This window comes from Leucoraja erinacea, chromosome 12 (genome assembly GCF_028641065.1).
Source record: "Leucoraja erinacea ecotype New England chromosome 12, Leri_hhj_1, whole genome shotgun sequence".
NCBI lineage: Eukaryota > Metazoa > Chordata > Chondrichthyes > Rajiformes > Rajidae > Leucoraja > Leucoraja erinaceus.
In genome coordinates, this window is record NC_073388.1 from 45172991 (window position 1) to 45185140 (window position 12150).

A 12150-nucleotide genomic window follows, 5' to 3' on the forward strand; every position below is an offset into this window, starting at 1 on the left:
CTCTACGGAAATGGGTCTAGATGAGCTCAATTAATAACACATACATGATCTTTTATGCAAATTGACCCAACACAATTTCCTAGCCCCCCAAGAAACAAATTAAGGAGCTTAATAACAGATTGGTGATAGAAAATTTTGAAATTTGCTTAACTAAGGAAACATGGAATCATTTCCAGGTGCTTAGTTTTGTAGCCTCCAGTGGACAATTTAAATCTAACACCTTCAGGTACCCAGGTATTTTTAGAGACAAAGCTTTTGGATAACTGTACCGTGTCTACTCATGACACCTCCACCAAATCTCCTCAAGGTGGTGCTGGTCTCCACTTAGTGCTTATTTTCAGTGAGCACATTATTAGCTGCAATGTCTCAATACACATAACATGATGATCGTTACTAACAAGTAGAACAAAATAGATAAGCTGTAGCTAGTTTACAATTATATCACCATCCTATTTATCAACAATCCACCTCATGAGGCATCAGAAAAATACTAGGCAGCTAAAGACAACCTCCTTTCCCACCCACCATATCCGCCTGGACAACAATAATGTTGAAATTTTACGGTTGCAATTTTGAATTAAATCTTATTAGATACAAAACAATCAAAACAGAAAGCCTGTCACTTGTCAATTTTAGAATGTGGGAAATCTAACATTCAATATCTTAGTAATTCTGGAGAACATGGAAGCTAGAAAACACAAGTGGCGTGGTTGTCAAATTCAATAAGCTGTTAAACATCAACTGCACTTAGGTGGCTAAAAAGTCACCGGTTAAGGACAGATTTTCTTCACCGTAGGACAACAAAGCAAATTCCATGGTATCCTTTTGCCAAAACAAGCTCTATAATTGCACAAAATTCTGGAAACACTCTGCAGGTTAGGCAGTATCTTAACCCAGGCTCAAGATTAGTAACCCAGGTGCTTAGGCTAATGTGGCCAAACTAGTAGACCTTTATGCAAATAGATTTAATTTGTAGTATTTTGGATCAGTCATTTGAACTATGCAGACAATTACATGGCAGAGCGAATGAAGTGGTACGAGATATTAATTCAATTCTCCACATCACTATTAAGTTCATAATAGGAGCAGAAATAAACCATTTGGTCTCAGGTCTACTTTGCCTTTCAATCATGGCTGATCCATCTCTCCCTCCCAACCCCATTCTCCTAAATTCTCCCCGTAACCCAACACCAGAATCTATCTCTGCCTTAAAAAATATCATTGAATTAGCCTCAGCAGCCTTGTGGCAATTAATTCTAGTATTTCGCAACTACAAAGCGTTGTGCAAACAACATTGCCTTCTACCATTTCCAAAGTTTGAACTCGTTCTGTATGAGTCTTTAAACTAAATGGCCATGTAAGAAATGAACAAGCTAATTGCACCAAGATGTTAAAAATAGAAAAATTTACTACCACTCAACTACATGCAAATCTTAAAATTACTGCTAATGAGGGGGCAAGAATGGGGTCAACAGGAACTTTAAAGGACCTCATTAACCTGTGGATTCTAGAATCACTTCCATTAAGCTAAAATAGGAAGATTTCATTTTGCATTTTGTGAGCAATATTTCACTTTGACATTTTCTTCACAAAATCACTCACTGCATTTAGTCCCAATATTGCAACCTTACAATGTAGCAACAGTACAGCTGTAATGGTGAATTACTAAACCTCTTGCAGTATAAATTTAACATGGTAACAAAACTGAAATGTGTAATAATTCCTTAAAGTTACCTTTGATCTTTAAGGTACAAATCACACTACCTACAGGTTCTAATATCCGCAGTCTTGTGTCTCCTTTGTACATCAAAGTACTCAAATGCTAGATTTTGTCACGAACAAATCTCCACCTTTTGGGGAAATGAAATATGTAAAGAATCCAGTAGCAATGTCAGTTATTTCAACTAAAACTACATGCTAAAATGAATCAATTTGTGTAGTTATTTATACAAAGAAACAAATTAAAGCAGATTTACCGATTACTGATCTTTGGTTAATCAAGATTTTATAGTGATGGATCACTCTTAAGAGAATTATTTAAACTCAATTGTGAACAATCAATGTCAGTGATCCACTGATGCCATCACCTAATGATTTAATTCCAGTTCAAGTTCGAATGGCAATTAAAAAACTGAGCCCACTTTATTTTAGCAAACTTGGATTGAGACATTTTTAGTAATTAATCCAGTTTATATTAAAAGAAAATGGCAACAATCCTGAAATTTTCCTAGAATATTCAGCCTTTTGGGGTAGAGAAATAGTCACGTTAATTTCTCTCAGAAGGATCTTGGTAAACTCTGCTCAATAGTAGCCATTTTACAAGAAATAGCTAAAGAAACTTTAGACAAGCAAGACTTTACAAATTTAATCCTGTTTAATTACTTCAAAACACATTTTAGCATACTAAACATACAAAAAAGAAAATATACCTTAGTTACAAGATCATTTGAAGTACAGAATGCTCAGGGTTGTCACTAGGATTTCAATGAAGCAACACTGGGAGCCACCACAAAGCCTGTGAAGTATCAGACAGGGCAATGTAGCACCACAAGCAACATTTTTTTTATTTATATATAAAAAGGGAAAGTTTTAAAGCATCATGCTCAATTGTCCCCAAATTGCACCAACTGTAAGGTGGCAATCACTTTAAAGAATGACGGACTATATTACCTAGAAAACAGACACAGTGGGCCCATTAGTTCCAAAAAAGCTTTTGATTTTAATGGTGCAATTCCATTTTTCAATACAATAAGAGAACATCAGTTCACAGGAATGGGAAGATTCATTTACCATTTTACAGCCCTTTGGATTTGGCTTCTGCTAATATATATAAACCCCCCTCAGAAGTGCAGCAGTGATGATATATTTAGGCACTGGAGGTCAATATTAAATGGTCACCTCCTTTTTCTATCCAACAGTTCTTAATTAATTGTAGTTGCTACCAGTGTGTGGCTGCCATCTTGCTACTTTGCTTCTATAAACTATATCTTAGTCCTGAATGAGGTCAAATGCTTATTTTACAATCATTCTAGTACATTAGATACAGCATGATGTTGTCTATAAGCATGGCAGGCTTCAAATACTGACAACTCTGATTTTTGATTTTTTTTTACTTTGATTGCTCCTTTTCTCATACTTACAGCAATCTCAAATTGAATTGGCTACAACGGCACTTTAAACTATACTGCACTTAAACACAAAACACCACATAAATACATTTTAATCCAGTTAAATCCCCCTTCTGTACAAGAAATTGCCAGTTTACAGAAAGAAGAGTTAACAGCTCAATGTTCACCGCTGTAGTGTGAATATTACAAAAAGGCCTGTACAGTTTAAAACTCAAGCTACTTTTTGCCTTGGACAATATACACACCAACTTACAAAATTAAAAGGTTGCAACACTTGTAACAGGGTTTAAATGCTTTCAGTTACATAGCAAGTAATTATGCAGAGGCAAATATACATTTTAATCATCATCCTCTTCATCGTCCTCCTCCTCTTCGTCCTCCTCATCATCATCTTCATCATCATCATCACAATATGCCTCCTTCTTGGCTGGGGGTTTCTTTGCGCTATCCACTTTGCCTTTGGCACGATAATCCGCAACGTCCTTTTTAAAAAAAGAGAAATATTTAACTGCCAAGTGGAAGATCAGCAAGACCACCAATTTACACAAGACAACATTCCAAGTGCTCCTTGTAATTATGAATTTTCAATAATATTTCAACTGTATCTTAATGCATTGGGGAATTTAGTACATTGAGGAAAGTTACTCAGAAGCAAGATGTTAATTCCTTATTGCAATTGGACTTGCCTTATCATATTTTTCTTTCAGCTTATAAGCCTTGCTATTGAATGGCTTCTTCTCCTCATCACTGCATGCATTCCACAGTTCACCAAGCTTCTTTGCTACATCACCAATAGACAAGCCAGGACTCACAGCCTTGATTTTTGGTCGATGTTCCGAGCAAAACAAGAAGAATCCAGACCTGCAAATAAATGTATACAACAAGTGTATCTGACAATATTACCATAGATATTAATTGGGTTTTTTTTTTTGACAAAATGAAGACAAAACCAAGCAACTTGGGGAGTTCGAGTCAAGTTTTAAAAGGAAGCTAACCTTGTTAAGATTAGTTTGTCATATGGACAAGTATGAGGTACAGTTACAATATTTTGCCTACATCAAGCCAAACAAATCACACCTTCTGCATCACATAGAGAAAAGATTGAAAAGGAGGATGACAGGGCAATTCACAATTAAAAATAAGTTAATGGTAGCGCATGACGTGGTCTTAGCGGTTGTCATCAAGGTTAGATTAGTATTGTGGGGCATATGTTGAAATCACAAAAAAAAATGTGCATGTTGTTTAGGTTAGAAAAAGCAGGTCCCACATTGACCACAAGTCAAGGAGAAAGGTGAGGTGACCAAGAAGGAATCAGATTTTTTTAATTCTATCCAATGTATCCAGCTATCAAGAACTTCCTTCAAGTTCTTAAATGGAAATCATTTAATATTTTTATGTAATCACTATTTGATCTTTCAAATACATTATTAGCTGCATTTTGGAAAACATACTCACGGAGGCCTTTTGGGTGCATTGGGGTCTTTCTTCTTCTTACTACCTTTGGCTGGCGTGTAATTTTTCATTTCTCGATCATAACGTGCCTTATCTACTTTAGCCAAATCTTCAAATTTGCCCTTCTCTTTACTGGACATGGTCTGGTGAAGAGTACATGTTTCATATTACAAATTAAAAAATTACATTTTATCAAGTGTTATGTACCTTGTTTGCAGGGAAATTAGGTTACCTTCCATCTTTCAGAGCATCTTTTTGAGAAATCTGAGAAGTTAACTGGAATATCAGGACTTTTCTTCTTGTGTTCTTCACGGCAAGTCTGAACGAAATAGGCATAGGAGGACATCTTGCCTCTTGGCTTCTTGGGATCACGTTTTGCCATGTTGCTGTTTTCTAAAATTTAAAAATAAATTCAATTTAAAATTTCACATTTAATTTTAAATTTCAACCTAATGCCTAAAGAAATTCCCATGCAGAAAATACATATTCAAACATCCAAGGAATAATTGCACCCGTCTTCCAAATTCCCAGCCAACACTTGCCTAATGTCAACTTTGGAGATGGAAAAAAATTGGGACTTTTCTCCCCAAAAGATTGTTTCAAATATAAAATTGTGCAATGCAAAAAAACTCAAAACGGTTTTAATCCCCATGCGTTAATAACAAATTAACCCTGTAAACATAAAGTTGAAAAGATTAGTCTTCGGCTGAATTTAAAAAGTGCCGAGCTGGGGAAAAGGAAAGAAAATCTCTTCTAAAAACCCTTACGCGGCACACAAGTCCATTGTTACAAGATGAGATTTTATTTCGGTGACGGGTTGAGATAAATGCAAATCAGGGCCATAAAACGAAAGCCTCAGTGTTAATACAGCGACTGGGCTGCTTGTACCGGACCCTCCAGCAGCATGGGGGCTTCATGCTACCAAAGTCTGCCTCTCAACCCTTGCTATTTATCTTATTTCTTTCCCGCCATGTTCCCCCCCCCTTCTCCCTCTCATATCATCTCCATTTTATGCTCAAGGACAACAACAAAAAAATATGCCGATGTGTGAATTTAAAAAAATGCAGAGAGACAGATAATAAAAGAGACACTGGTTTAATTTAATTGCATTTTTTTCCCTTTATTATCATTCAAAGGGGGAGGGGGAGGAGGCGGGCTGTATTCAGTGCGAGCGTGCAAGTGCAATGACGGCGAAGAGAGAGGGAGAGAGAAAAAAAGGTGGTCAACGCTCCCAATAATTCTTCATCCATTTTGTGCAAGGCTTGCTGATGAAAGAAAGTGCCGGTGAAATGTGTCGGGCGGCTGCTGTGAGGGTGGCCGGGGTTGTGGCTCTGGTTATAAAGCGCGTACACACGCACACACACACACAGATATATAGAGCGGATAATAGCGAGGTGGTGGGGATAGAGGGGGGGCGCTGGGCTCCACATAAAATGGCTGCACCCACCGACGACCCCCTCCCCTCTCCTTCATCCCCTCCCCACCGCCATTACGACCCCCCCCAAAAAAAACTACACACACACACACACACACACACTTTGACGCATAGCGGTTCCGCTCGGGCTGTCGAGACGGGAGGTTTATGAAGGGATAGAGAGGAGGAGGAGGGGTGGTTGCGAGCGGCCTGAGCCGCTGTCCGGCCGCCGGGAGCGGGGGAGAGGGGGCAGTTCGGGAGAAAGGAGTCGGTGTCCATCCTCACACGACGGACGCGCGGTCGACGGCTCTCCCTTTCCCCGCCGTCTCCTCACACACACAGCCTCCGCCATGTTAAACTCTCCTCACACACACAGTGAGGGGGAGGGGTGAGAGAGTGTGTGGTGGGGGGTTAGAATGAGGCGAAAGAGCCGGTGGACGGCGTTGGCTTCGTCGCTGAAGGCGGCGTGGGTGAGTGGAGGATGTGCGAATGGGAATGCAGCGGGATGGTACTCACCGGGCGGGCTGGCGGGCTGGCTAGCGGTGGCCGCTTCTACGATGGGATGGGGTGAGTGTCGGGTGGACGGACGGACGGACGCTCGCTAGCTCGCTCTCGAGCCTCCTTTTGCACCAAGCCTCGCCTCGCCTCGCGCGCCCATAGGCTCGCCGCCGCCGCCCGCTCGGCCCGCCCCCACTAGCCGCCCATTGGTCGACAGGCGCGTCCATCAACCACTCGGTGGCTGGAGGTACCGCCCACCCGCCTCACATTTCTCCGTGGTCCCGCCTACTGCCTCATGACCCCGCCCGCTCGTCTGTCATTGGCCGCTGGGTGCGTCCGTCTCCGGCTCATTACCTGGCGGTCCCGCCCATTTCCTCTGTGGCCCCGCCCATTAATTACCCATTGGCCAATGGACGTGTTCGTCGGCTTAGAGTTTCCGCCTACTCGCCTCCCATTGGCTGGACGTCCCTGTACTCGTCTCTCATTGGCCAGCGAAAGCGTTCGTCTGCGACGTCCTCGCCGGCTGTTCCCGCCCACCCGCCTCTCATTGGTTGACTGATACGTCGAGCCGCTACTCGTTGCCTGACAACCATGCGAACCCGCCTCGCGTTGGCTGTTGGACACGCCCACCCGTCACTCAACAACCCAGTGGACCGCCGTGGACACGCCCACCTGTCGCTGACCCGGCCGATTCAAACACTCTTCCCGCCTTGAGTCAGCAGCGGAGGGAGCAACGACAGATGGAGCACATAGGGCTCTCTCTTTGTGCATGGTCCAACACCATTCAAAACTATTGGCACCCTAGCCATGGGTTATTTAACTTTACAATCCTTTCCACAGCCCTGCACGTAAGATTTTCAAATTCATTGCAAATTTTCGAGCGTTTTAAACCTTTTAATCTGCTGCAAGTAAAAAATCATTTTTGTGTATTAACCAGCATTTTATAAACTTTTAGCCGATTTTCCCTCACCCACCAATGTGTAAGCTATATCTCTTCTACATCACCGAGTAGCAATGCCAATCAAAAGTTGGACATTGGAAAGTTAAGAAATGGCCATTGCAAAAATAATCTAAATTTGTTATAATCTCCCTCGAAAGCTAATGGGCTCTAATCCAAGCAGCGTTCTGGTACATCTCTTCAGATTCAGATTCAATTTTAATTGTCATTGTCAGTGTACAGTACAGAGACAACGAAATGCATTTAGCATCTCCCTCTCTTCTCCACCCTCTCTACATATCATTCGTGTAATAAACAACCAGAACTACACATAACACCCCAAATGTAGTCAAATTAAAATATTATTAAACTGTAACAGAACTTCCTGGCTCTTATATTTAGCGCTCCAACCAATGAAGGCAAGCAAACCATACACTTTCTTTACCACATTGGTCATCTTGGTCAGCATGGCCAAGTTATAATAATAATAATAATAATAATAATGCCTTAATTGTCATTGTACTTAGAAATATAACGAAATTAGGAGAGCTACTCCTAATCAAAACAAGACAAAGTCACATCCAATACATTCAATGCGTTATTTTGCGCTGGGATACTATTACACTTAAATTTAGTAAATAATTTGTAAAAAGTGGAAATATAAACTGAGTGGTCTGTTTTATAGTGGAATTGATGACAGCATTCTCTTGTCGTGTGGATAGTTGAGGAATTTAGAGTTCTAATGGCCCAGGGAAAGAAACTGTTCTTGAGTCTGTTTGTCCAGCTTTTGACGCACCTGTACCGCCTACCAGAGGGCAGGAGGTTGAACAGTGATTGTCCAGGATGGAAGAGGTCTTTGATTATTTTCCTGGCTCTCCGGAGGCACCGTGAGCTGGAGATGTCATCCAGGGAAGGCAGAGGGCAGCCGATGATTTTCTGGGCAGTTTTGATCACTCTCTGCAGTGCTCTCCTGTCTGCTGCTGAGCAGCCGACATACCACACCGTGATACAATATGCCAGCACACTCTCGATGGTGGAGCGGTAGAAGGTCACTAGTAGCTTCTCCTCTAAACTGTTCTTCCTTAGCATTTTCAGGAAGTGCAATCGCTGCTGGGTCTTTTTTACCACCGCTGAAGTGTTGGCAGACCAGGAGAGGTCCTCCGCGATGTGCGTTCCCAGGAATTTGAAGGTGGAAACCCTGTCGACACAGTCCCCGTTGATGCAGAGTGGGGCAGGGTCTGTGCCTTCTGTAGTCGATGACCATTTCCTTTGTTTGCTGATATTAAGTGCCAGGTAGCTCGCAGAACACCACTCTGACAGCTTCAGGACCTCGTCTCTGTATGCTGCCTCGTCTCTTGATATGAGACCAACACTGTGGTGTCATCCATGAATTTAATAATGGACTTTGTGGAGTGGATGGGAGTGCAGTCATAAGAGTACAGAGCATAGAGGAGTGGACTCAGCACACAACCCTGTGGAGAACCAGTGCTGAGAGTGAGGGGCCCATTTAGACTGTGAGGTTATTGAGGAAGTCCTTTATCCAGGCGCAGTCTGACAGATTGTTGCCTAGAATGTCAGGGATGATTGTATTGAAAGCTGAAATATAGCCAATAAAAAGGATCCTTACATGGTTCCCCAGGTGTTCCAGATGGCTTAGTGCGGTGTGGAGGGCAGTGGCGATGGCGTCCTCCGTCGATCTGTTTGCTCTATAAGCAAACTGATGAGGGTCAAGGTTTGGAGGGAGGCTGGCTTTGATGTGCTGTGAAATTAATCTTTCATGACTACTGATGTTAATGCAATTGGTCTGTAGTCATTGAGTTGGGTCAAAGGGTGTGTTTCCATGCCGTATGACTCTAGGACACATTATCTACTTGTGTTGCTACTTTCAGGGAGTTATGGACTTGGACCTCAAAATCCCTCTGTACATCAATGCTGTTCAGGGTCCTGCTATTAACTGGATACTTTGACGTCCCAAAGTACAACAGCTCACACTTGCCTGGATTAAACTTAATTGTCCCCCCACATCAATAACTGATCAATATCCTTCTGTATCCTTTGACAGCTTCATCACTATCTGTACCCTCAGCGATGGCAACCTCGCCAACAGTCTGTCTGTCTTTTTTGGTATTTTTAGTGTGTTTTGAAAAGTATGTGTTAATGTTCTCTGGTTTGTTTTATGGGTGGGGGGGGTCATGGGAAGCTTTTTTCTCAATCTCTTACCTTGCCAGAGATGCAATTGTTTTTCGGATCGTATCTCCGGTCGCTCTGCGGCCCAACCTCACGGAGCTGGTGGCCTTGCTCGGGACTGACATTGAGCTCCACCGAGGGGCCGTGGACTTACCATCAGAGCATGTGATCCCTTGCCCCGGATCGACGGTCTGCGGATTTCAACATCGAGGAGTTCGCATGATGTCGAGGCAGATGTCGGGAAGCTCCAAGTTGCAGAAGGTTCAACCAGCCCCGACCCGGGGTCTGATCTGAGATCCCCCCCCCCACCGATGCGGGAGCTTGATCGCCGCAACGCAGAGGGCCCAACTGCCGGCTATGGGAGCTAAGATCGTCCCGTCACTGGAAGGCTCGAGGCCCCTGACCGTGGGAGAACAAAGAAGGGAAGAGATTGAACTTTTTTTTCGCCTTCCATCACAGTGAGGAATGTGAAGGAGTCACTGTGGTGGATGCTTAGGTTACAATGTATTTTGTGTGTTTTGTTGCTTTTTATTGGTATGACTGTATGGCAAATCAAATTCCTCGTATGTTGCAAAACAAATTTGGCTAATAAAGTATGATTATGGTTATGAACTCCACCAATGCAACATTGACCTGAAACATCGACTGGCCATGTTCTCCAGAGATGCTGCCCGACCCACTGAATTAATCAGGCACTTTGTGTCTTTATTTGTAAATGGGCATCTGCATTTGCTTGTGTCCATCAATTTGTTGTGTCATCTGCAAACTTAATAACCAACCCATATACATTTTTGTCCAAGTCATATATGTGCTCGCAGAACTCCAGCCAGAATAACTCCCGTCAACCACTACCCTCTCTCTTCCATGTGTACGCCAGTTCTAATTGCAAGCAACCAAATCACTCTGAATCCCATGCGCCTTAATTTTCTAGATCCAAATCCCATAAGGGACCTTGCCAAACACCTTACTAAAGTAAGGAAAATTTGACATTTGGTCTTATGTTTGCAATGTCACAGTATGAGGCTATTTATCCCATTGGGGCCAAACCAGCTCCCAGTGAAGCAAGCCCATTAGCCTTATTTCTCTCCCCTCACTTTTTCCCTGCAGGTAATAGAGAGTAATGGATCGTGTAATCTATTATCTTGCACACATGCCTATCAACTCTCCGTTGATTGTTTTTCCCATCAAGGGATTTTTTACAACAGTCAATTGGCCTACCAGCATGTCTTTGGAGGGACTACAGCACACAGAAGAGAGAAGATGAGGGGCAAGACTGGGTTCTGGCCTACCCCGCTCTCTAGATCGGCTGCGGGAGGCACCCTCGGAGCATAAAGTTAGCGGGCAAGGAGAGGACATCAGTTCGCTGATTGGTCGAGACATCCAAGGAACTTCATACAAGTTTTGATGAACTCTTATGGACCTGAAATGTTAATTCTACTCCTCTCCCTGCAGATGCTACCTAATCTGCTGAGCATTTTCCAACATTTTCGGATTCACAATATTGCCATTTACCTGCCGAAGAAGAAGCTTTGTTTAACCTAACATTAGTTTAATGCTCAGGTATCCTCTGCGGGGAAACAATTTAATTAAACACATCCCAAAGGAAGTGTCTAGTGCTTGTAAATCCCCAGATGTTGATCTTAGGAAGAGACAGGTTCCAACGCTCAAAAGTGGTATTTGGTGTTCTTTTAACATAATTTTAAGATACAACTTTGAAACTCAATGGACAAATGCTACACCCAGGTTCTTTCAAACACAATTAATAGGTGACATGAATAATTCTTATAGTAACTCAAAAAATATCCCAGTAAATGATAGGTGTTATATCATGGAATACATAATCTATTCTTCTAAGCCACAGGCTCAATATTTTCAATAACTATATGTATAGCCTCACCAACCTTTCTTGCATCTTTATCTCCGAACCGCAAACAAATTTAGATTATTTTTCCAAGTAACTTGTGACCACAAACGATCACAAGGTGCTGGAGTAATTCAATGGGTTAGGTAACTCAAAGGATAGGTGATGTTTAGGGTTGAGACCTTTCTGCAAACATCTTCTGTCTGAGGAAGGGTCCCAACCTTAAACGTCACCTATCCATGATCTCGAGAGATGCCGCCCGACCCGTTGAGTTACCATGGCACTATCTTTGTGTCTATCTTTGGTATAAACCAGCATCTGCAGATTGTTTCTACAGGTCAGGCAGCATCTCTGAAGGACATGAATAGGTGTCGTTTCAGGTCATGACCCTACTACAGATCCTTTGTGGCTTTTTCTAAAGAAGGTTCTCGACCAGAAACATCACCTATCCATTTTCAACAGAGACACTGCCTGACCTACTGAGTTACTCCAGCACTTTGTGTCCTTTTGTGCATTAACTAGCATTTGCAGATATTTGCTTCTAACTTGTGACCACCGTATCTTTCTAGCCAAGATGTAATGCATAACACCAACATTTGTATTCGCCTTCTGTAAGATTATAATAATTTGCTGCACTCCTCAGCCTGGTGACACACACCAATTTTTTGCCATT

The 12150-nt window shown here is 42.4% G+C and overlaps 1 protein-coding gene and 1 long non-coding RNA gene across 2 annotated transcripts; one reads left to right on the forward strand and one right to left on the reverse strand.

Moving 5' to 3' along the window:
• Positions 1–3036: 3036 nt before the first annotated feature.
• LOC129702303 (high mobility group protein B3-like) lies at positions 3037–6661 on the reverse strand. Its single transcript, XM_055644027.1, has 5 exons — positions 6511–6661; positions 4813–4973; positions 4584–4723; positions 3815–3989; positions 3037–3610 (listed from the first exon to the last, which is right to left on the reverse strand). The coding sequence occupies exons 2-5, from the start codon at positions 4960–4962 to the stop codon at positions 3467–3469; spliced, it is 609 nt and encodes a 202-aa protein (XP_055500002.1). The 5' UTR covers positions 4963–4973; positions 6511–6661; the 3' UTR covers positions 3037–3466.
• A 522-nt stretch (positions 6662–7183) lies between these two features.
• Positions 7184–10233, forward strand: LOC129702304 (uncharacterized). Its single transcript, XR_008724364.1, has 2 exons — positions 7184–7340; positions 9319–10233. It is a non-coding gene; the product is annotated as an uncharacterized LOC129702304 (long non-coding RNA).
• The last annotated feature ends 1917 nt before the right edge of the window (positions 10234–12150 follow it).